General features: G+C 34.3%; 3 protein-coding genes across 3 annotated transcripts; 1 reads left to right on the forward strand and 2 right to left on the reverse strand.

Moving 5' to 3' along the window:
- Positions 1-800: 800 nt before the first annotated feature.
- On the reverse strand, positions 801-26,103 carry LOC133334913 (probable ATP-dependent RNA helicase spindle-E). Its single transcript, XM_061543227.1, has 18 exons — positions 25,942-26,103; positions 25,614-25,877; positions 11,640-11,789; positions 11,331-11,570; positions 11,138-11,254; positions 10,859-11,079; positions 10,646-10,800; positions 10,418-10,584; positions 6,032-6,362; positions 5,688-5,824; positions 5,040-5,623; positions 4,732-4,882; positions 4,412-4,636; positions 3,996-4,337; positions 1,460-2,029; positions 1,277-1,398; positions 1,000-1,218; positions 801-939 (listed from the first exon to the last, which is right to left on the reverse strand). The coding sequence occupies exons 1-18, from the start codon at positions 26,101-26,103 to the stop codon at positions 801-803; spliced, it is 4,296 nt and encodes a 1,431-aa protein (XP_061399211.1).
- LOC133334918 (chromobox protein homolog 3) lies at positions 22,211-22,906 on the forward strand. Its single transcript, XM_061543232.1, has one exon. It carries the CDS (start codon positions 22,222-22,224, stop codon positions 22,900-22,902), a length of 681 nt encoding a protein of 226 aa, XP_061399216.1. The 5' UTR covers positions 22,211-22,221; the 3' UTR covers positions 22,903-22,906.
- On the reverse strand, positions 23,799-24,767 carry LOC133334917 (mitochondrial GTPase 1). Its single transcript, XM_061543231.1, has one exon. The coding sequence runs from the start codon at positions 24,736-24,738 to the stop codon at positions 23,800-23,802; it is 939 nt and encodes a 312-aa protein (XP_061399215.1). The 5' UTR covers positions 24,739-24,767; the 3' UTR covers position 23,799.
- Positions 26,104-27,430: the final 1,327 nt, after the last annotated feature.

Below are 27,430 nucleotides of genomic sequence, written 5' to 3' on the forward strand. Positions count from 1 at the left end.
TCCTAAAACTTGGAATTAGGATGACTGTGGGGGTGTTGGTTTGGGTTAAGAAGGTTTTGGAAATTCATACTACTGTGTACTAAATTTGGTGAAATGTTAATTGTGGGTGAACCAATAGAGTTGGAATCCTGAAATTTGAATTTGGAATCACTGTGGGAGTGTAGGATGGTGATATGCAGGAAGTCAGATGGTTGAGGAGGGTACTTATGGAAATAGTGTGTGCTAAATGGAAAATTTGGATTTGGGTGAACCTTTAGAGCTCGAATCATAAAATTTGGTACTGAATAATGGTACTCAAATATAATTTATGGCCGATATTAATGTGTGGATTGTTTTTTCAGACATATGCAGATTTCTGTGAAAATAAAATAATATGTTAATATATGTTTAAATATTTCCTACATTCGCTAACGAAGTTGCGGACGTATGCTAGTAATTAATAAATTGTTCATGATGATAATTTTAATGCTCCTTCACGATTTTGGAAAACCCTATATCTTACTCTAATGTAAATTCTAATATTACATTTTAAAATAAAAGTGAATGTGTACCCACCTTTGGTATTCGTGTCTTTGCTTACCCAATGGTTATGGTTAGCATTGGGTAGATTCTTAAAAATATAGGTCTGGGGGGAACATATTAAAATAATTGCTTTAACGAAGTGGAAAATACAATTTGCTACCAAACAGCTACCGTTTTTATGTTTTTAAGTTCGATAAATAATATTTATATTCAAAATTATATTCTTCTCTAAATAATATTCATTTTTTGCTTTATTTCGAAGTTTGTCAATTAGCTTATTAATTTGTTATGGGACTGAAATGAATGTGCTGCTCACGATCACGATGCATTTGTGATAACAAATGTATGCGTAATTGTACAATATTGTCCAAGGGTACACTGCACAGGCGACAGGAGGTGGGTTCGATTGTACCATCACTAAAAAAAATAAATATTTAAAATATTTTAACTGTGAAATCATCAATTTGAAATACTTACAATTGCCTCAAACGATGTAGTTCCTGGCAATGCATAGTTAAGGTATGAATGTGTTCAAATTTCTCATCATATAGACGTAAATAAGAGTGAGTGGGGAAAATAGAACGATTTGGTGTCTCGGAGGTGGGGGTAATAATTTCATTAGCATCAAATGTCTCCCATTTATTGTCATTGACATCAATGTGTAATTCAATATATTTACGCTGCTTACTTAAGAGTCTATAATGAAGAAGATTTTAATTAGGAATGATTTACAAAAGAGTTCAAAGCTGTAAACCTTAAAATGAGATTTCTAATAGTTGTTGAGATTCCTTGCATTTCTTTGGGATGTTTACCAAGTTCAACTTGTTCGGGTTCTATGTAAAGTATCTTATCCATCATTGATCGTATTTGATTTATCTAAAAGCAAAAAACGAGAAGGTATTAAAAATAATTTCTTCGACATTTGATTACCACTTACCAATTCAATATCATCCGGTAGTATGTCAACATCTAAATTAAGAACAATATCATGCTCAGCATATAAGGGTTCATAGGTATTTTCATCATGACCCAAACCGGCCAATAGAGCAACATATTTCGTACGCATTTTATTACATTTAATTTGCATTGCGGGACAAAATAACATTGTCATTAGGGCGCCAAAACCATGAATATTTGGCATTCGGGTTGTACTTCTGGCTAGTAGGGAATCTCCCTTCGACGTTTCATTAATATCTGAGGCCACAATTAAACGTTCATACATATCGAACGGATCACTATCGATATTATCATAATTTACCGATTCACGATCTATTTGTACCGATTTCCATGTACCAATACGTATAGCTGAATAAATATTTATTTCAAGTGGACTAAATGGTCCACGGAGACGTATAACATTTCGACATAGCTCTCTTGGTGGTGGTTCAGTGTCCATATCAATCTCTGGACGTATGGAACGTAAATATTCTTCATTCTGACGTGAGTGGTCATTTTCGAGGAAACGATTGGCCACCGATTGTTTACGCATACGCAAATCATGATCAGACTGTAAAAAAGACATGAAAAATATATATATATATGAATGGAAAATAAAATCCATGCAGAAAGTACGAACTATTTTTAAATATATTTTTCAAATTTCGCACTCGAATTAACAAGTATTTTGCATGCACCTCGGACCTTTTAAAATGTTTTAGACTTACAGATCGGACCGAAAATAAAAAAACTTGTTTAATTTGCCCGTGCAGAACATTTTCCCAATGTACCTATATTGGGAATTTTGTGTGAATGACCCGAAATGCCAAAACACGGACATTTATGTTGTAAAGTAAACCTAGGGAATCAAAATACGTAAAAGGGAGCGGGACGTTTTTTCCCAATTAATGACAAATGTAACCATATCGGTTAAAAAAGCATTAATTTGTTTGAAAATTGGGCAGTATATTGGTGTTACAGAGCTATGTAATATTTCCGATCCGAGGAGCGAATATCGATTCGGACCATTACCTTGTGGCAGCCAAGGTTCACACCCGGCTTAATGTACCAGCAAAGGTGCGATCTAACACAACACGGAAACTCGTCGTCGAAAAGCTGAAAACACCACAGACAGCCAAAGACTACTCCGCTCAACTTACCCACCTGCTTGACGAAAGCACTCCTTGTCCCGATAATAATATAGAAGCACAATGGCAAAGAATTGCCCACTACCCACAAATTGCAGCAAAAGCAACACTTGGGTACCAAAAACCATCAAGGAACCCATGATACGATCAGGAGTGTCGTAATGTCTGTGATGTGAAAAACACAGCGTATAGGGCAATCCTGCAGACACTACATCAGAACAACGAGAGCGTGAGCAAATCGAGATGTACAGGAGTCAGAATACAGTCCGGAAATTTTACCAACGAATAAAACGCCAAACCGAAGGTAGGCACATCCTCCTGTAGAGATGAAGAAGGAAACCTGGTGACAGATACAGACAGCGTCCTGAAGATCTGGAAGGATCATTTTGAAAATATTCTGGTATCAGATAGAAGTGGTGAAAAGGATACTTCAGAACCAATGATAGATGACGGTATAGAGTGTATACCATCTAACTAATATGAGGACAGAGTAGCAATTAATCGGCTGAAGAACAATAAAGCAGCAGGTGCTGATGGATTACAAGCGGAACTATTTGAGACCGGTGGTCAGATACTGGTCAGGAGCATGCACCAGCTGATACAACAGTACAATTTGGCTAGAGGAATGCATGCCTAGTGACTTGAACCTTAGCATCCTGTGTCCCGTGTACAAACAAAAAATGAGACCATACGATCCTTCCCATCGCAAATAAAGTGTTATCCAGCGTGCTGTGTGAACGAATGAAGCCAATAGTCAATGATATTATTGGACCAATGTGGCTTCAGACCTGGCAAATCCACCATAGACCAGATTTTCACACTGCGCCAAATTCTTGAAAAAGACCCACGAAAAACACATCGACACATTTCACCTATTCGTCGATAATAATGCCGCCGTTCAGAGGTTTATAAAGTCATGACTGCATTTGGCATTCCTGCAAAATTAAAACGGCTATGCAGGATAACTTTAAGAGACACAAGGTTAGCAGTCAAAGTCGGAAAGGCCGCTCAGAGCCCTTGAATAGCAAACGAGGATTCAGACAAGGTGGCATTTTCTCGTGCGATCTTTTTAAAGTCCTGCTGGAAAAGTTCATACGGAGGAGAATATTTTTGGCCAACAGGTGCTACTAATGATTAAAAATTGCGGGTCCATAGATCTTTTTCTAAAAATAAAAATTAAAAAAAAGTTTGGTACATAAATCTACGGACAATAAAATCACACGTATAGTTCGATCGTAAAAATATTCATTTAACCCCCCTCGCTTAAAGTTCGTTTTGCAAATATGTCTTGCAAATCCGCATTGTAGTGTCTGGTGGAACATTTTTCGATTCCCCTAACAATCACATATTATTTTTTATAACTCCAAGTTGCTAGCGTTTTAACCTTACCTTTGACATAAAACTTTCATCAGCACTGCGAGCCAAACCCTTTTCCACCAGAATATGATTAATTGTACTGCCATCTTTTTTCAGGAGCACGTTTGAAATGCCATCGACAACGGAGAATATTTCAATTTCTATAATTCCTGAATCAGCATGGGATTGCATATATTCCATTGCTTCATCGGTCCATTTGCCACTGGATGATTTTAATGTTGACGGTTCTACCAAAGCCAAGCGACACTCAAATAAACGTGGTGGTATATCGGCTAAATATTTACACGTCTCCGACAAGTAGCGTAAATCTTTAAAATCAACCATTGATACATTACCATAATCGATGAAGAAAACCTGAAAATGATAAAATAAATTTAATTTGTTTATAAAAAAAATTATATTCCCTAATGATAATATTATTTCTTTACCTTAACCTCCACTTGGTGCCTATTTTGAATGATAACTTTTAACACCTTAGCCCGATGATATTTACCCTCAAACGGTGCGGCCAATATCATGCCCTTTGCCACAGCCCCGGGATGGGGAAATCGACAATTTTCATGTTTATTGGCCTCATCGAGCATATCTTGTATTTCATTGATTCTTTCAGTTTCCGATAAGGGTTGGAAATAGAATTTACTACATGTTTCAATCTATAAGATTGAACAAATATTAAATAGATTTTTAATTAAAATTCGTATTTGTGGTTATTGTTTTTCAATAGATTTTGTTAATAGTAGTAGCTTACATGAGTTATGAGACCGCTAATATTTCTTTGGAATACCGATGGCAATACTACCAGTTCAGCATTGACCAATAGACGTTTTGTTGGTCGCCAAGCACCATCATACATAGAACCCAAACCATGATCTTCAGCGTATTTAACACCGGCACGAGGTCTGGAAATTGAATTTGAAGAATTTTTTAAAAATACAGTCCTTTTGAAAATGATGTTATGTTCGTGCAGGCCGAACATGTTATACTCTCCAAGGAAATTAATACATCCCCACATTATATGGTGGAGAGTATAATAACATAAAATGAGACCAAACTTACTCCATAACATCAATGGCATTGGGTAAATTTAAAGAACGCATTTTTATCGCCTTATAAACTTCGGCACACACAGACCCTGGAGTTTTTATCTTATCACTGCTATCATCTGCATCGGGATCATCTTTAAATATAACCAATACACGTTCACAATTTGCCTGAAAACTAACTTCAATATTCTTCGGATTGATATCGGCCGGTTTGAATAATTCCTTAATCGATCGGGCATACAATTGGCCAATGTGGCGTGTATCGAAATTTGTAAAATATACCGTACGTTTTGGATTTTGTCCGCATAATATATGGAAGTCAGCACGTTCTTTATCGGGATGTTGTAGCTTGGTGTAGACAAAATAATTTGGATAAAATGCTCCGGCAATAATGATTTTCAATATAATGGATTTTTCCCAATCGCCATCGTTATGTTGCCGATTATTTCGTGGAATTTTTATGCCAAGCGGCTTTAAACGTTGTTTCAATTCCTCAACAAGTAAATGCATTTCACGTATCGAACGTAAGTTGATATATTTACGATTTGCCCAGGCATGTTGTCCCTCATCATCTTCAGGGTCGAATGTAAGCCATTCCTATGGAAGATGGATGAGAATGTATTTAACTAACGTGACTTAAAATAAAACGGGGAATATTTACTTTGTAAGCATATACTATTGCAATTAGATCCGAACCCGAACCATCTGCCCATTTTAGTTTTTGTATGTAGGCTTTAAGTTCACCAATATGTCTATATTGTCCAGACTTAAAAATTGAACGAACACTTAGGCCAGCAGCTGAAAAGGATTTTGGATTTGTAATTTATTTTCTTTATATCTATTTTAAAATGTAATTTTATGTTTGATAATATAAATAAGGATTTCCTCGCACCACATCGAAGGAGGATATTAACAGGAACCTCGAAAATTATTTTTTTTAAGTATTAACTGGTTGAATGCATTTATCTGAAATATTTAAATACATATTTGAAAATGTTGTCTTACCCATTATGATTGACTCCTCCAAACAATTAAACATATAGCCAAATACAATAAGTCGTGATAGTCGAACATCTAATGGTAAATGAGCCATAAGACGTCCGATAAACGTCAGATCACCATCATCCGCAACATATTCGCCATCCATATATTTATATAAAGCACCAATTTCCTTCAGAGTTACGATGGTATTTTTAATGTCATTTAAATTCGGAGGATTCATGGCCAAGCTGAGAACGGTTGGTGGTGAACCCATATTTAGTAATTTTGCTTTTAGACACACCGTCTCCAAGGGACAACGCAACATTTCCGGTACACTAAATTCTTCCAAATAGTTCTAAGTTAAAAAAGGGAAACGAAGAACATTTAATTAATTAAGAGGATAACCAGAATACTGACACATCTCCTAGTGGGTATGATGCAAAATCGAATTAACCCATTTCGCAAAATCGAGTCCTAAACAATTTTAAAAATCTAATTACAATGGAATTTCTTTCCCCATAACATAAGAGTTACGGATAGACAAATGTCCGATGTCCGAGAATAGATGGTAAACTCCATCAGCATCTGCTACTTGATTGTTCTTCAGCCGATTAATTGCCACTCTGACCTCATCTTGGCTAGGTGGTACACACTCTATACCATCATCTCTTATTGGTTCTGAGGTATCTTCTTCACCGTTACTATTTTCAACTCAGTAGCATTACAACACTCCTCCTGATTGTATCATGGATTTCATAAAGCTGGTCTTTTGTACCCAAGTGTTACTTTTGCTGCAGTTTGTAGGGAGTGGGAAATTCTTTGTCATTGTGCTTCTATATTATTATCGGGAAAAGGAGTGCTTTCGTCAAGCAGGTGGATAAGTTGATCGGTGTAGGCTTCGGCTATCTGTTGTGTTTGCAGCTCTTCGACGTCAAGATTCCGAGTTATATTAGATTGCACTTTTGACACTACATTAAGACAGATGCGAACCTTGACTGCCTCAAGGTAATGGTCCGAATCGATATTCACTTCTCGGATCGAACGTCTAGAACACTGGATGAATGCATTCCGTCTATCACAACATGATCAATTTGATTTCTGCTGCTAACTACCATGATTTTTGCTACCACGAAGTCAATCAACCTCATGCTGTTGTCTGATGTTTCTTTATGGATGCTGAATTTTCCGACGACGGGCCAAAAATAGTTTCCCGTCCGATTTTTGCATTAAATTCTCCTATCAGAATTTTAATGTCATGGCCAGGGCATCGGTCATATACTGTTTCTAGGCGCTCGTAAAATATGTCTTTGGTCTGCTCATCTTTGTCTTCGGTCGGAGCATGAGTGCAAATAAGACTTATGTAGAAGAACTGCGCTTTTATACGGATTATTGCAATTCGCTCATCTACTGGAGTGAGACGAGGTCTTTTATTCTCCTATTAACCATAAATCCGCAGCTATAATACAAGGCGTAATAATCAGATTTACTTACACCAATCCCTTTTTATCTTGTTAGGCAATTATATCGGCTTTGTACTTCTTGAGTACATTTGCCAAAGCGAAAACTGTGCATGCTCTGTACAACGTGCGCATATTCCAAGTGCAGATTCGCAGATCGTGGTCTTTTATACGTTTGCGGGGGTTGTCAATATTGACGTCTCAACCCATTTTCATCTAGTTCTTATGGCTGAACTCGCGGCACATATCAGCTCACTATTTCAATGGTTGATGGAAATAGTTACCTCAAGTGACACCACGGGAGTCCAGTGTCCACAATTGAGATGAAAGACCAAGATAAGACCATGCCATGTTAGAGCCAATCAGAGCCGTTGATTGGTATCTATTATCTGAGTCATCCCTTAAGGCCTTATATAATTATTTATTTGGGGAACCAATTCTGCCTCGGTTATCATAGATACTCGCCCAAAACCCGATGACTGTCCAAGACTATTTTTGTCTATTACTTTTTTATTCCTATCCTTCGCTAGTTCATTTATCAGAAAAACTGTGAATTCTTTCAATACATACATAATATCTCTCGATTACGTGATGACAATAGACCACAGTGATCTTCTGATTATTAATGACATACATTATAAACATAAATAAATATCCGATAATTAAAAAACAAGAATCTGTTTTAAAAAGTACTGTTTCTAGAATGAAGACAAATGTCGAACCTTGACAAATTTGAATTTAATTCGCATATGCAAGTTCGCATCAGGGCGAAATAAATCCAAGTTATCAACATACGACCTTTGTAAAGCCACATTGCCCAATATGCCTGATGAGTAGACCTCGGATTTTTGCATATTTTTTATGCTTTATCCGATTGGACTCAAATTTTGTATTTAGGCGTTTCATGCTTTAATTGATCGATATTTGGGGTCATGTCAAAAATATGCAAAAAATATGCAAAAAATATGCAAAATATATGCAAAAAATATGCAAAATATATGCAAAAAATATGCAAAATATGCAAAATATGCAAAAAATATGCAAAATATGCAAAATATGCAAAAAATATGCAAAATATGCAAAATATGCAAAAAATATGCACGGTATGCTAGGTCGATATGCGATAAATATATGCAAAAAATATACAAAATATGCATTGTCGATATGCAAAATATGCAAAAATATGCAAAATATGCAAAAATATGCAAAATATGCAAAAATATGCAAAATATGCAAAAATATGCAAAATATATGCAAAATATGCAAAATATATGCAAAATATGCAAAATATGAAAAAATATGCAAAATATGCAAAAATATGCAAAATATATGCAAAAATATGCAAAATATGCAAACATATGCAAAATATGCAAAATATGCAAAAATATGCAAAATATGCAAAATATATGCAAAATATGCAAAAATATGCAAAATATGCAAAATATGCAAAATATGCAAACATATGCAAAAATATGCAAAATATATGCAAAATATGCAAAATATATGCAAAATATGCAAAAATATGCAAAATATATGCAAAATATGCAAAATATGCAAAAATATGCAAAATATGCAAAAATATGCAAAATATGCAAAAATATGCAAAATATGCAAAATATATGCAAAATATGCAAAATATATGCACGGTATGCTAGGTCGCAATATTAAAGATAGAACTTTGAAATTTTGCACATATATTATTATTACTCCTAGGATGTTTGGTATTGGAAATGGGATATATCGGTCCACGTTTTAGTATATCGCCATATAACGGTTATATATGTTTGCATGTTTTATACATATTTTTAGCAAATTTTTCATAATGCCCCAAAAATCTAACAGTTGAACCATGAAACGCATACATACAGAATTAGATTTCTATAGGTTAAAAATAAAGAAAGCACACAAATTCGAAAACTACCCTGAATTTTTTTTTTTTTTTTTTTTTTTGATTAAAATGATTGCATATGTGAAATATGTTGCTCATATTTGCACATATTTTGCATATTTTTGCCTATATTTTTCATATTTTTTGCATATTTCTCGCATATCGACCTAGCATACCGTGCATATTTTTTTGTATATTTTGCATATGTTTGCATATTTTGCATATGTTTGCATATTTTGCATATTTTTGCATATATTTTGCATATTTTTGCATATTTTGCATATTTTTGCATATTTTGCATATTTTTTGCATATTTTGCATATTTTTGCATATTTTGCATATGTTTGCATATTTTGCATATTTTTGCATATTTTGCATATGTTTGCATATTTTGCATATGTTTGCATATTTTGCATATGTTTGCATATTTTGCATATATTTTGCATATTTTTGCATATTTTGCATATTTTGCATATTTTTTGCATATTTTGCATTTTTTGCATATATTTTGCATATTTTGCATATTTTTTGCATATTTTTTGCATATTTTGCATATATTTTGCATATTTTGCATATTTTTTGCATATTTTTTGCATATTTTGCATATTTTTTGCATATCTCGTGCATATGCAAAATATGCAAATATGCAAAAAATTAGAAAATATGAACCCTTCAAATAATTCTAAATCCTTTGAAACGAATTTGTGTCCAATCAGAATTTCGATATCTTCATTATTAAAAAATATGCAAATATGCAAAATCCGAGGTCTACTGATGAGCCCTTTAAACAACGGCGAAGCGTTGCATAATGGTGGGTACGTAGGTTCTTCTGCAAAACATAGATCATTAAGCTCGAATCGAAAGAATATAAATAACTCAATTAAAATTTAATTCAAATGATCACTGGCCTTACAAGGCAAAATTCAAATAACAAAATAAACCCCCATTTGTTATTGGGAAGTTCGATTATATCTTAAAAATTGTTTATACTATTAGTCCAAAAAAATATGAAGATATGGTCTCAGGAAATACGTAATATATAATGTTCAGCTATAAGTGTATTACCTGATAAAATGTTCGTGGAACCAAACGATATACCCTGCCATTCATTACACGTCCAGCCCGACCAGCACGCTGTCGACAATTGGCTTTAGAAGCCCAATTTAATTGTAAAGTGGTAAAATTTGTGGCACTATCGGTGACCAAAATCTTTGTTAGACAAAAATCAATAACTGCAACAAAATGAATAAAAATAAAATTTAAAGTTTATTATTAAATAAAACATCATCCCACCATATTTAACATCAGGAACTGTTATGGAACTTTCAGCAATATTAGTGGCCAAAATTACTTTACGATAACCCGGCGGTGGTCGGTGAAATACTCGAACTTGTTCCTCGGGTGAGACCACAGAATGTAAACGTATACAGCATAGTTTTACTTTATCTCTATAGAAATGAAATCAACATATTAATAATTTTTAATAAATAAATTGTATATAATTACCTTTCCGCCTGACATAGTAATTGAATTTTTCTTAACATTTGCTCAATTTCATTTATACCGGGTAGAAATATTAAAATTGATGTTTTACTTGTCCTATCATTGATATCCGGATTTAGAGATGCTTCTTGTTTTTCAATATTATCAATTATGACAATCAACTTTAAGGCCAAATGCAACATTTCCGTTGATATACCAGGTTCTGCCAAAGCCACTTGGACTTTCTAAAAGAAATTAAATTTATATACATAAAAATATAACCTAAATTGAATTTGTACTTACATGATTATTTAAATCATCCAAATCGTTCAAATAAAATTCCTTCACTTGGAACAGGCGTCGCAAATCGGCCCGCACTACAGGGGCTGGATTGTTTCGTATTTTAAAATAATTGGAGAACTAAATGAAAGTTATTTATTTTTTGATATATTCTCCGTTACACGGTAATGGTAAATTAATTTTAAAGACCCCCTACCTCCGATGTATCCATTGTGGCCGACATTAATATAACTTTAACATGTCGTGAATTTGTCAACAAAAGCCTTCTCAAAACAATCAGTAAAAAATCCATTTCTTGATCACGTTCGTGGACCTCATCGACAATAATATGTGTGTAGGGGTTGAGGGTCTTCTCTCCTATTAGCTTTTGTAATAGAACACCCGTTGTACAATATAGCAAGCGTGTATAATCGCTAACGTTGGAATGAAGACCAACCTTTAATAAAGAATTTTAAAAAATCGTGAAAATTTCAACAATATTGAATATTAGTATTATATAATAAACCTTATAGCCAACCACTGTTCCTTCCTGCCAGTTGCGTTCATTACACACCCGCTTGGCTATCGATATTGCTGCTATACGCCTTGGTTGAGTACACACAATTTTACAATATTGCCGACGTCGATAGGCATCGTCCAGTATGTATTGGGGTACCTTTAATTCATATAATATTATATTTTTGATAATTGTCGGAATTTTGAATGGAAATTATTTTTACATTCAATAGAAACTATTAATTGATATAGTGTAGAAGATCAATATGGTGTAAAAGACTATCCAGTGGATTGTTAATTTGAACCACCTTCGTACACGACTAGGAGTTATTTAACTTCCGAATGCACATGAGATTCATCTTGACCTATAGGCGTGGATTTTTAAATAATATTTTTTCACCAACCATCTGACCTATAGGCGTGGATTTTTAAATAATATTTTTTCACCAACCATCTGACCTATAGGCGTGGATTTTTAAATAATATTTTTTCACCAACCATCTGACCTATAGGCGTGGATTTTTAAATAATATTTTTTCACCAATCATCTGACCTATAGGCGTGGATTTTTAAATAATATTTTTTCACCAATCATCTGACCTATAGGCGTGGATTTTTAAATAATATTTTTTCACCAACCATCTGACCTATAGGCGTGGATTTTTAAATCCTATTTTTTCACCAACCATCTGACCTATAGGCGTGGATTTTTAAATCCTATTTTTTCACCAACCATCTGACCTATAGGCGTGGATTTTTAAATCCTATTTTTTCACCAACCATCTGACCTATAGGCGTGGATTTTTAAATAATATTTTTTCACCAACCATCTGACCTATAGGCGTGGATTTTTAAATCCTATTTTTTCACCAACCATCTGACCTATAGGCGTGGATTTTTAAATAATATTTTTTCACCAACCATCTGACCTATAGGCGTGGATTTTTAAATCCTATTTTTTCACCAACCATCTGACCTATAGGCGTGGATTTTTAAATAATATTTTTTCACCAACCATCTGACCTATAGGCGTGGATTTTTAAATCCTATTTTTTCACCAACCATCTGACCTATAGGCGTGGATTTTTAAATCCTATTTTTTCACCAACCATCTGACCTATAGGCGTGGATTTTTAAATCCTATTTTTTCACCAACCATCTGACCTATAGGCGTGGATTTTTAAATCCTATTTTTTCACCAACCATCTGACCTATAGGCGTGGATTTTTAAATCCTATTTTTTCACCAACCATCTGACCTATAGGCGTGGATTTTTAAATCCTATTTTTTCACCAACCATCTGACCTATAGGCGTGGATTTTTAAATCCTATTTTTTCACCAACCATCTGACCTATAGGCGTGGATTTTTAAATCCTATTTTTTCACCAACCATCTGACCTATAGGCGTGGATTTTTAAATCCTATTTTTTCACCAACCATCTGACCTATAGGCGTGGATTTTTAAATCCTATTTTTTCACCAACCATCTGACCTATAGGCGTGGATTTTTAAATCCTATTTTTTCACCAACCATCTGACCTATAGGCGTGGATTTTTAAATCCTATTTTTTCACCAACCATCTGACCTATAGGCGTGGATTTTTAAATCCTATTTTTTCACCAACCATCTGACCTATAGGCGTGGATTTTTAAATCCTATTTTTTCACCAACCATCTGACCTATAGGCGTGGATTTTTAAATCCTATTTTTTCACCAACCATCTGACCTATAGGCGTGGATTTTTAAATCCTATTTTTTCACCAACCATCTGACCTATAGGCGTGGATTTTTAAATCCTATTTTTTCACCAACCATCTGACCTATAGGCGTGGATTTTTAAATCCTATTTTCTCACCAACCATCTGTCCTATAGGCGTGGATTTTTAAATCCTATTTTTTCACCAACCATCTGTCCTATAGGCGTGGATTTTTAAATCCTATTTTTTCACCAACCATCTGACCTATAGGCGTGGATTTTTAAATCCTATTTTTTCACCAACCATCTGACCTATAGGCGTGGATTTTTAAATCCTATTTTTTCACCAACCATCTGACCTATAGGCGTGGATTTTTAAATCCTATTTTTTCACCAACCATCTGACCTATAGGCGTGGATTTTTAATTTTTAAATAATATTTTTTAAATAATAATTTTGGAGAGACCATCTGACCTATAGGCGTGGATTTTTAAATAATATTTTTGGAGAGACCATCTGACCTATGGGCGCGGATTTTTAAATAATATTTTTGGAGAGACCATCTGACCTATGGGCGTGGATTTTTAAACACTATTTTTGGAGAGACCATCTGACCTATGGGCGTGGATTTTTAAACACTATTTTTGGAGAGACCATTTGACCTATAGGCATAACCGCCTCCAAAAGGTTCGAATCCTCTTTTAAAATGTTCAGAATCATAAACGAATTATCTAACCTGATTTTTTTTAATGTTCATGTCCATTTTGATGTATATTAATAATAATTTGCATATATGAATTTCGAAATAATCAGATTTTCCACACGCAAACTTTCTATGTGTAACATCGAACAAAAAAGAAAACATTTCTAAATTCTTATTATCGATAACGCGGCCATCGATAGATTATCATCTCAAATGTAAACAATAATAAACTCAGAATTTGAAAATAAACAAAAAAAAAAATATCCCGCAATGGAAGCGGCACTTTACAAAGATTGTCACGATCTAATAGAAGAATTCATTAACAATGATTCCGTCGAATTTTCCAGCTTTTGTTCCGTGTGGAAAAAACAAATGTTCCAACATATCTATGCTGTGCAAACATCTGTATTGGAAGTTATACAAACAACGAAGACCATCTTTCACATGGCCTAAATCCTATTTTTTCACCAAGCATCTGACCTATAGGCGTGGATTTTTAAATAATATTTTTTCACCAACCATCTGACCTATAGGCGTGGATTTTTAAATCCTATTTTTTCACCAACCATCTGACCTATAGGCGTGGATTTTTAAATCCTATTTTTTCACCAACCATCTGACCTATAGGCGTGGATTTTTAAATCCTATTTTTTCACCAACCATCTGACCTATAGGCGTGGATTTTTAAATCCTATTTTTTAACCAACCATCTGACCTATAGGCGTGGATTTTTAAATCCTATTTTTTCACCAACCATCTGACCTATAGGCGTGGATTTTTAAATCCTATTTTTTCACCAACCATCTGACCTATAGGCGTGGATTTTTAAATCCTATTTTTTCACCAACCATCTGACCTATAGGCGTGGATTTTTAAATCCTATTTTTTCACCAACCATCTGACCTATAGGCGTGGATTTTTAAATCCTATTTTTTCACCAACCATCTCTGATTTTTAAATCCTATTTTTTCACCAACCATCTGACCTATAGGCGTGGATTTTTAAATCCTATTTTTTCACCAACCATCTGACCTATAGGCGTGGATTTTTAAATCCTATTTTTTCACCAACCATCTGACCTATAGGCGTGGATTTTTAAATCCTATTTTTTAAATCCTATTTTTTCACCAACCATCTGACCTATAGGCGTGGATTTTTAAATCCTATTTTTTCACCAACCATCTGACCTATAGGCGTGGATTTTTAAATCCTATTTTTTCACCAACCATCTGACCTATAGGCGTGGATTTTTAAATCCTATTTTTTCACCAACCATCTGACCTATAGGCGTGGATTTTTAAATCCTATTTTTTCACCAACCATCTGACCTATAGGCGTGGATTTTTAAATCCTATTTTTTCACCAACCATCTGACCTATAGGCGTGGATTTTTAATTTTTAAATAATATTTTTTAAATAATAATTTTGGAGAGACCATCTGACCTATAGGCGTGGATTTTTAAATAATATTTTTGGAGAGACCATCTGACCTATGGGCGCGGATTTTTAAATAATATTTTTGGAGAGACCATCTGACCTATGGGCGTGGATTTTTAAACACTATTTTTGGAGAGACCATCTGACCTATGGGCGTGGATTTTTAAACACTATTTTTGGAGAGACCATTTGACCTATAGGCATAACCGCCTCCAAAAGGTTCGAATCCTCTTTTAAAATGTTCAGAATCATAAACGAATTATCTAACCTGATTTTTTTTAATGTTCATGTCCATTTTGATGTATATTAATAATAATTTGCATATATGAATTTCGAAATAATCAGATTTTCCACACGCAAACTTTCTATGTGTAACATCGAACAAAAAAGAAAACATTTCTAAATTCTTATTATCGATAACGCGGCCATCGATAGATTATCATCTCAAATGTAAACAATAATAAACTCAGAATTTGAAAATAAACAAAAAAAAAATATCCCGCAATGGAAGCGGCACTTTACAAAGTTGTCACGATCTAATAGAAGAATTCATTAACAATGATTCCGTCGAATTTTCCAGCTTTTGTTCCGTGTGGAAAAAACAAATGTTTATCTATGCTGTGCAAACATCTGTATTGGAAGTTATACAAACAACGAAGACCATCTTTCACATGGCCTAAATCCTATTTTTTCACCAAGCATCTGACCTATAGGCGTGGATTTTTAAATAATATTTTTTCACCAACCATCTGACCTATAGGCGTGGATTTTTAAATCCTATTTTTTCACCAACCATCTGACCTATAGGCGTGGATTTTTAAATCCTATTTTTTCACCAACCATCTGACCTATAGGCGTGGATTTTTAAATCCTATTTTTTCACCAACCATCTGACCTATAGGCGTGGATTTTTAAATCCTATTTTTTCACCAACCATCTGACCTATAGGCGTGGATTTTTAAATCCTATTTTTTCACCAACCATCTGACCTATAGGCGTGGATTTTTAAATCCTATTTTTTCACCAACCATCTGACCTATAGGCGTGGATTTTTAAATCCTATTTTTTCACCAACCATCTGACCTATAGGCGTGGATTTTTAAATCCTATTTTTTTGACCTATAGGCGTGGATTTTTAACGATCCTATTTTTTCACCAACCATCTGACCTATAGGCGTGGATTTTTAAATCCTATTTTTTCACCAACCATCTGACCTATAGGCGTGGATTTTTAAATCCTATTTTTTCACCAACCATCTGACCTATAGGCGTGGATTTTTAATTTTTAAATAATATTTTTTAAATAATAATTTTGGAGAGACCATCTGACCTATAGGCGTGGATTTTTAAATAATATTTTTGGAGAGACCATCTGACCTATGGGCGCGGATTTTTAAATAATATTTTTGGAGAGACCATCTGACCTATGGGCGTGGATTTTTAAACACTATTTTTGGAGAGACCATCTGACCTATGGGCGTGGATTTTTAAACACTATTTTTGGAGAGACCATTTGACCTATAGGCATAACCGCCTCCAAAAGGTTCGAATCCTCTTTTAAAATGTTCAGAATCATAAACGAATTATCTAACCTGATTTTTTTTTAATGTTCATGTCCATTTTGATGTATATTAATAATAATTTGCATATATGAATTTCGAAATAATCAGATTTTCCACACGCAAACTTTCTATGTGTAACATCGAACAAAAAAGAAAACATTTCTAAATTCTTATTATCGATAACGCGGCCATCGATAGATTATCATCTCAAATGTAAACAATAATAAACTCAGAATTTGAAAATAAACAAAAAAAAAATATCCCGCAATGGAAGCGGCACTTTACAAAGATTGTCACGATCTAATAGAAGAATTCATTAACAATGATTCCGTCGAATTTTCCAGCTTTTGTTCCGTGTGGAAAAAACAAATGTTCCAACATATCTATGCTGTGCAAACATCTGTATTGGAAGTTATACAAACAACGAAGACCATCTTTCACATGGCCTAAATCCTATTTTTTCACCAAGCATCTGACCTATAGGCGTGGATTTTTAAATAATATTTTTTCACCAACCATCTGACCTATAGGCGTGGATTTTTAAATCCTATTTTTTCACCAACCATCTGACCTATAGGCGTGGATTTTTAAATCCTATTTTTTCACCAACCATCTGACCTATAGGCGTGGATTTTTAAATCCTATTTTTTCACCAACCATCTGACCTATAGGCGTGGATTTTTAAATCCTATTTTTTCACCAACCATCTGACCTATAGGTGTGGATTTTTAAATCCTATTTTTTCACCAACCATCTGACCTATAGGCGTGGATTTTTAAATCCTATTTTTTCACCAACCATCTGACCTATAGGCGTGGATTTTTAAATCCTATTTTTTCACCAACCATCTGACCTATAGGCGTGGATTTTTAAATCCTATTTTTTCACCAACCATCTGACCTATAGGCGTGGATTTTTAAATCCTATTTTTTCACCAACCATCTGACCTATAGGCGTGGATTTTTAAATCCTATTTTTTCACCAACCATCTGACCTATAGGCGTGGATTTTTAAATCCTATTTTTTCACCAACCATCTGACCTATAGGCGTGGATTTTTAAATCCTATTTTTTCACCAACCATCTGACCTATAGGCGTGGATTTTTAAATCCTATTTTTTCACCAACCATCTGACCTATAGGCGTGGATTTTTAAATCCTATTTTTTCACCAACCATCTGACCTATAGGCGTGGATTTTTAAATCCTATTTTTTCACCAACCATCTGACCTATAGGCGTGGATTTTTAAATCCTATTTTTTCACCAACCATCTGACCTATAGGCGTGGATTTTTAAATCCTATTTTTTCACCAACCATCTGTCCTATAGGCGTGGATTTTTAAATCCTATTTTTTCACCAACCATCTGACCTATAGGCGTGGATTTTTAAATCCTATTTTTTCACCAACCATCTGTCCTATAGGCGTGGATTTTTAAATCCTATTTTTTCACCAACCATCTGACCTATAGGCGTGGATTTTTAAATCCTATTTTTTCACCAACCATCTGACCTATAGGCGTGGATTTTTAAATCCTATTTTTTCACCAACCATCTGACCTATAGGCGTGGATTTTTAATTTTTAAATAATATTTTTTAAATAATAATTTTGGAGAGACCATCTGACCTATAGGCGTGGATTTTTAAATAATATTTTTGGAGAGACCATCTGACCTATGGGCGCGGATTTTTAAATAATATTTTTGGAGAGACCATCTGACCTATGGGCGTGGATTTTTAAACACTATTTTTGGAGAGACCATCTGACCTATGGGCGTGGATTTTTAAACACTATTTTTGGAGAGACCATTTGACCTATAGGCATAACCGCCTCCAAAAGGTTCGAATCCTCTTTTAAAATGTTCAGAATCATAAACGAATTATCTAACCTGATTTTTTTTTTAATGTTCATGTCCATTTTGATGTATATTAATAATAATTTGCATATATGAATTTCGAAATAATCAGATTTTCCACACGCAAACTTTCTATGTGTAACATCGAACAAAAAAGAAAACATTTCTAAATTCTTATTATCGATAACGCGGCCATCGATAGATTATCATCTCAAATGTAAACAATAATAAACTCAGAATTTGAAAATAAACAAAAAAAAAAAAAAATATCCCGCAATGGAAGCGGCACTTTACAAAGATTGTCACGATCTAATAGAAGAATTCATTAACAATGATTCCGTCGAATTTTCCAGCTTTTGTTCCGTGTGGAAAAAACAAATGTTCCAACATATCTATGCTGTGCAAACATCTGTATTGGAAGTTATACAAACAACGAAGACCATCTTTCACATGGCCAAAAGGTCAATTTGTGCCAAAGATGAATTTGGTAAATATCTATCGAGTACTGAGGGTAATGAACGGCGAAATCTGCTGCGACGAATTGGTGGCATGTACCTAATGTATGCCATCTATTTTAAGCAGCCAACGAAGGAATATGTCAAAATTACTGTCAGCTTGGAGACATGGCGTGATACTGTAACATTCATGGAATCGTTGAGCGGTGACCCAAAAATGGATCATGTCCGTTACGTATTTTGGCGTTTGTACAAAGCCGGGGCATTTCGTTTCACAGCTATGGATTATTGTGTTGGGCCGGAATTGGTTGATTATGATAAAATAACCGTGGAGCAGAACGAAGCAGAAAAACACACCGAAGTTATAAGGGTAACAGCCAAAGATAAATTGCTGTTGGTTCCCGAAATACAAGATGACCTTAAAGAAATGACTGCCCAAGAGGATGAATATAATGCACTGAAAAAGTCAATTGGAAAGTCAAAAACTGCCACATTACCTCCTACTAACATCTTTAAGAATATGAATTATGTTTTCAATAATATTAAAAATATATTGGATGGAACAACTGAAGGGATTTCAGAAACTAACGACAACACCATAAGCAAAAGGCGTAGAGATTTAAAACGTAAAGCTGCCGCTATTGTAAATTCTCATGATGACGATTTGACAAATGAATCGGCATCATCATCCTCTGCAGTCGAAGATGAAGATGATGGCGACTATGAAGAAAATGATGAATTAAATCAATTTCAAAATCCCAATGACACAGATGATGAAATGATTGATGCCCATGATTCTAGTGTTGCTAGTACATCGAAAGTATTACTTGAAGATTCTAAATTGGTAATTAAAAAGGAATCAAAATAATAAAGTTTTGAAAATAACACTGTCTACGTATGGTTTTTCTATAGGAAAGATACCTCGATTAAGGTGGACTTACATATTGTAAATTAATTGGAAAAACTTATTTGGAAAATGTTTTCCATTGTTTATTCCTTTCACTATATGGTAGGGGGTATGTTTAATATATCAACCCGCATGCAACACTCCGAAGCATCGATTTTATTGATGTCCGTTTGTATTTTGAAATCACTCCTAGGGTGTTTTGTATTGAAGATAGTATATCGGTGAATTTCGCATTTTGGTATAACTTACATACAAGGTTAACCCTTTGCGGCATATTTCAACCGCATTTGGTATTGGAGTGTTAAAACAATTTTCCAATTTTTTTTTTCATCATAGTTTGATGTTTTAATACTGCCCTATATATTCCTGGTCTTGAGCGCATCTTCCAAAAAGATATGACTGTAGATTGGCATTCTGAGCTCTAAAAGGCCTAAAAACGTATGCTCAGAAAATTGTAAATAAAGATTCATGTTTTTAAAAAAGCCCCATGTTAAGGTGCCGCCCCATTTTTTGTATTTTTTATGATTATAGCCGACTTTACAGCAATTTGGAAATATATAGCTCCATATTTGGAAATATCACCCGATTTAAAAGTCCAAACGCATGTTAGGCATTTACAAAAAATGTGGTGCTAATTTGGCATTCCGAGTTCTCGAAGTGGGAAAATTATATTTACCTTTGCAGCAAAATGTTTTGACATTGCCCCATTTTAGGTGTTTTCGTGGTAATACTATGAACATTTTTCAACCGAAATGTTGTATTCGACATCCCGAGATCTACTTCGCAGAAAAGTAAAATATTTTTTTATAACAAACAAATAAAAACGTCGTTAAGTTCGGCCGTGCCAAATCTGAAACCAATTGGGGTTTTCAGGGGAAAACCAAATCAAATTACTGACACTCAGATTGAGCTAATACCTTGAACATATTCTGTTCGGTTGAAAAATGTGCCCAACACTCTCAAAATACCGAATATTCGGGAGTACACCATTTGAAGTCCCAAAATACCAAATTACAGACAATTCCGATGAAAACCCTGCCTATCATACAAAAGATACCGAATATTGGGGGCTACCCCAAAACTTTAGTCTATATTAATAATTTCTACTAGGGAGGTTGGCTATACATTGAGAATCCATAATACCAAATTACAACCAACTCCGGTGAAAGGACTTGGCTTTGAAATGAAACCACCAAATATTGGGTGTACCTTTATATGAGTGCAACCCCGAAACTTGTCAGTATTAATAATTTTTAGTAGAGGTTGAATGTACAGAGATAACTCCATATACCAAATTAAAGCAAATTCCGATGTATACCGTGACTGTCACCCCCGAAGTAACGAATATATGGGGGATACTGCAATATGGAAGCTATCCCGAAGCTGGGGTCAACAATATTAAAAAAGCGATTCTTTATACAATAATAACACAAAATACCAAATTACATCTCATACCGTTGACAACTGTGCCCAATGTTCCCAAAATACCTAATATTTGAGGCTATACCAAAACGTGGACCGATAAACCCAATTTGCAATACCAAACGTCTTAGAAATACTAGCAAAGTTTGTGCTAAATTTTAGAGCTCTATCTTAATTATTGCGATATCTATCCTAATTTCAATGTCTGTATAAATCAACATAGAATTTTATTCTGATCAAGAATATCGATACTTTATGGGGTTTTTAGACGATTATTGGGAGGTGTATCAAACGGAATGAATAATTAAGTATACAATCCACCTTGTGGTAGAGGGTATGAAAAGTTGAACTCACTGTGTGACCCGTCTGCCTAAACATGTCATCGATGCTTACATATGAAACCGATAACACAATGCGTAAACAATTATCGATAACATAACTAGCTAAATAAAAAATTACCAAAAGGTACACAAAACATTTCACGGAATAACAACATAAAGAAACAATTCCAATTTAAAGAAATATCAATCAGATAAATAAAACCTGCTCCAACATGGTTAAAAATCAAGCAAAGGAAACCGGATTCGTGGTGGAGAAAATTATGGATAAACGAATAACGCCTGAAGGTAAAGTTGAGTACTTTATTAAATGGCGCGGCTATCCTAACTCGGACAATACTTGGGAGCCGGAGGAAAATTGCGATTGCCCCTCAATAATACAAAAATTCGAGGAGTCGAGGGCCAAGTCCAAAAAACGTGGAGAAAAGAAACCTAAAGTTGAGGAAATACAAAAACTTCGAGGCTATGATCGTGGCCTACCCATTGAACAGATTGTCGGTGCAACAGATGCCAATGGACAAATATCCTATTTGGTTAAATGGCAATTTTGTGAAGAATTTGATTTGGTATCCGGCGAGGAGTTGAAACAAAAAAATCCGGAATTTATTATTGATTTTTATGAGAAGAGGTCTATATATCAGAGAAACATCAACGATCGTCTATTGGGTGTACCAGATGAATTGAGAATCTTAAATGCTGATGGTGGTGGCCATCATATGACGACAAGTGTGTCAAACAATTCGGCAGCTAAATTAAACAGCAATGATGTCCCTATGACGGAGGATTTAAACGAAAGTGGTGGCAGTTTAGATAGCAATGCTGTTTCTTATTCGATTCCGGTACCAGGTGTTGGTAACATTGCCATTGATGTACCAATGTTGGATCAAGATGTATAAATAAAAAAATATGCATTCGCTTGTAATTAAATTTAAGATGTAAGATTTTAAATTCTATTGAAGCATGAAATTCCAAAAATTTTTTGTATTCGCTTTGAGAAATAAATTTATGGCCGGATAATAATTTTTTGGAAATTGTGATTTTTTTAAATCTAGTAATCCAATTTAGGTAGATAGGCTTGCTTACTCGAAAGTAAATAAACTCATTTCCAGGTATTGTAAAGAATTTTTATTCCAACGAAACTAATAATCTGACCAGAGTGACTGCCGAATTCATTCCAACTTTGTGTATATTTTCGACAGAACATTGACATGAATTCTAACGAAAGATATATAAGAACATTGGTTTAACATTTCCTCGTAAATACATACGCTGGTTTCCAAATTTCTTGCTTTGTTACATACACAAATATATATACGATTTTAGACGATATGCAGGCATAATTCAGTGCATTATGCCAACATTCATAAAGCCTACCTTAAATATATAAGCAATAGTGTTCGTCCTTGGGCCAAATAAATGAGCTGTACCAAATTTCATCTATCGGATGATAAATGCGACCTGTACTTTGTTAACATTATAACATGACATGAAATTGAACAGAAAGATATATAAGGAACCATTTGGTTTTCTTTTGCCTGTTACAAACATATGCACAAAGACAAAGTGTGGTGAAGGGTAAAAACAACTAAATAATTAGCAGTTGTACATCCAATAACCTAACCTTATGCCAGATGTTGGAAAGTATTTTAACCATAGTCATACCTAAAATCATTCTGAAACATCTAATGGTTATTCTAAAAAAACATATGCCAAATTTATTTGTTAATAATTTTTTTTGTTTCATAAATCTTTAAACAATAACAACAAATCACAGTAACATGTTTCGCTTCCCCTCACATCTGTCTATCCAAATTGAGTAGACCCAAGGCTTTGGTACGAAATAGCTTTATAAAATGTCTAGCCGAATGTAGTATATCTGGCATTATGATTATTTGGCCATCGGTTCTTTTAATCTTCCTTTGAACACCTAATTTATTGGCACATGCTACCAATACCTCAGATATACTATCACTTGGCTGTTCCAAACCCATCAGGGGTACATATTCAAAACATTCATTTTTATTCAACCAATAGAGTAGATAGTCAGCTATTAAGTCTTCGCCCACCAAATGATCTGGTAAACAACCAACCAATGCCAATTTCATACCCATTTCATCGCTGCTTATTTTGGGTTCCAATATACCAGGTGTATCGATCATATACATTAAGGGATCTTCGCTTATTTTAATTTTCTCCATAACAGAACGAGTGACACCAGCTATAGCCCCGACTTGTGATACGGCTTTCTTCTTTAGGTGGCGATTACGTAGAACATTTATCAGAGAACTTTTTCCCACATTTGGTACACCAATAATCATGACACAATAATCACGCTCACCCTCACGGTTGTAACGTTTTGAATTTCCAATTAAATCGCTGGCCAGTGGTAGTAATTTACGTATACCCGAACATTGTTGATCTTTACAATTTGTAAAGATTACGTGATCAATACGTTCTCTATCCCGCAGAGCATCTCGAATGTAACGCTGTTCCTTTGGTGTGATAAGGTCCTTTTTATTTAGTACAAGTACGTGTGGCTTCACCCCACCAGCAATTGTCTGTTGAAATTCAGGATTCCGACCAGAGAATGGTATTCGAGCATCGTGTACCTCCAATATACAATCAACTGATTTGAGTTTTTGTTGCATTTGTTTCAGTCCTTTGCCCATATGGCCGGGAAACCAACGAATGGCTTGTTTTGTAATTAATTTATAACTTTCGCGAAAACTCATGGTTTTATTTAATAAATGGGGATTTTTATTAAAATTATATAGAAATTATAAGAGATGTGTGTATAAACACCGGTCCGGTCCCTATTGAATAATTGTTATTGTTTTTATTGAAATCATATGTTTCATGTGATACCTTGGTGTGTGTGTGTCCGTTTCGATAAGTGTTATCGAATGGGAGACAAACCGCGATGAGGACACTTGATGCTATGTGGGAACTGATTCCGAAGTTTATGTTTATTCTGCAGGTTTTATTTGGTTGAACATGGACTATGGACACCAACGTAGAACAAGTTTAGGCATACTACACACATATTATTATATAATTCCCAAATTTTTAACATTTTCGTATTTTACGAACATTGCCATTCTAGACAGAGAAGGCCTGTGAGATATCAAATCCACAGAAGAACTGTGGGCCATGATCCATGGTTCATGCTGTGGACGATCTTCTACTTTTAAAAAAATAATGTAAAATTCAACCTATATAAGGAGTTATAGTTATTTTTATAGATCTTAAAAGTTATTATTACCATAAAGGAATTTCTAATCCGAATTACAAATTACATTCCGGGATCTTGGATTATTTTTCGGTACCAAATCTCTCCACTACAAATTATAAATATCGGTCCACTTTCTATTTACGGTATTTTGGGTGGTTTAAGGGCGTTTTTAAACCAAATTTGCTGTTTCATTTGATGTCATTTCTTCACTAAAAATTATAAATATAGGCCCATTTTTTCGGGTAGCCCCCATATAAGACACCTTCAATTTTCGGTATTTTGGGTTTCTTGAGCCCGTTTTTAACCAAATTCGCTGTTTCATTTGAAACCGCAACAAATATAAAATGAAAAGCCAACACTTAACAAATATCCTACCTGTGTAGTTTTTCCACATCCCGTATCACCTTCAATTATTACCACTGGATTTTTACGTATTGTATCCAAAATTTCATCTTTGGCATCATGTATGGGCAACGAAGAATCTCTTTCCAGATTAAATTCAAAATTATCATAGACACCATCGTCAATATTCAAATAGGGATTACTATTGATTTCATTGCCGTAATCATCAGAGAATGTATCACTACTGTGCTCGGGTAATTGGAGTTTTGGTCGTTTCTTTTGATCTTCAGATTCCAACTGAAATAAGGATAGGACAGACATTTTGTTAAAAGTTGAAATTGTTAAAATGATTGGGACTTACTTTTGGTACTTTAATTTTGTAATAACTTTTATCATCGGATTCCCGTTTTATTTTTCTTGATGTCGATGCAACGGGTTCCAGTTTAGGTTTAGGTACCGAAGCTGGGGCACTAACACGTTTAAAATCTTTGGAAATATTAAAGAAATTTTCAATTTCATCCATTTCGACTAGGGAAGGAATGTGTTAACAAAAAATATAAACAAATATTTCATTTTGTTGTCGATTACAGTCCTGGAATCGATAGTTCAATTTTGAGTTGGATGAGATATCGGTTTCCCCAAGGAGGTTTTACACAGAAGAATGTTTTGTATGAAAGAAAACATATCTTTGGACGAGAAGGAGAGGGTGTGAATAGGGAATTATAGTACTGGTCCCATTCTAAAAATCGGCAAACATTTTCAAATTTTTAAATATTTGACATCCATTGAGAACATGAATTTATTGGCAATTGGATTGGAAGACATGTCCAATATCCCCAAATTACGGAATAATAAGGGGTACAGTAATGTGGGACTTTCAGAATATCGAAAATGGTCGGGAACTTTGGATATGTCCAAACAAGTCTTGTAAATTTTCTGCGAAATAGTTTTTCACCCATTAAGAACCCATTGGGTGATGGAAAATGGGTTTTGGAAAATTGTTCAATATATAGTAGATTCTTCAAGGTTCTGGAGCAGAACATTTTTTTTATTATCTTTCATGTGAAACTTTCTATATTTGCACATCCAATGAAACTTGAAAATCTGCGATGGCAATCCTAAAATATGATCCCGTTATATTGAAACTCACATAACGGGTTAATATTGATAAAAAATGCAAATATTGTTATCGATAACATAGATTACTTGTTTGCAGATCAGTCGTTTGATGCGAAATTTGAAGTGTATTTGAATAGAAAATCCCTTTGTTGAATGATAGTGCCCAAAATATATTTAATAAAAAGTCAATTTTTGCAGAAAAAAGTTTAAATAAAATAATAACTCGAAAATGCATCGCTTGCCCCTGCAATTGACAATACCCACAGTGATGTGGCAGCGCAATTTACCCGAGTGTGTTCTATTCGAAAAAACATTAAATGTGAAAAATGTCCAGTAAGTTGGATATTGAAAATTTTACAATTTTTTGGGTTTTGTATTTAAATATTCATATTGTTCTTTGTTTTATAGAGAAACTCAAACATTTATAAACATACTGGATGAAGAGGCGAATTTTAATGAACGACAACGTTATGGAATATCGGAGGATATGTTTTGGAAAGCTAAAAAATGCTTACTGACATCAGATCCAGTCGCCTTTGCTGAGGTAATTTTTTTTACTTCTTGGGAAATGTTTTTGGGTCAACAAATTTGATGATATTTTTGTCACATTCTAGGGAATGTTTATGATAAATTCCATAATTTTGCGTGCTCCCAAAGACAGTGTCGTTTTGGCAAATGCTCTGAAAATACGAGGTCAATTGTTCTACCATGAATGCAGTTTAGAGGTATGT

Source organism: Musca vetustissima, unplaced genomic scaffold (genome assembly GCF_032173495.1).
Source record: "Musca vetustissima isolate MV318-11 ecotype Yass unplaced genomic scaffold, APGP_CSIRO_Mvet_v1 utg15884, whole genome shotgun sequence".
NCBI classification, from domain to species: Eukaryota; Metazoa; Arthropoda; class Insecta; order Diptera; family Muscidae; genus Musca; species Musca vetustissima.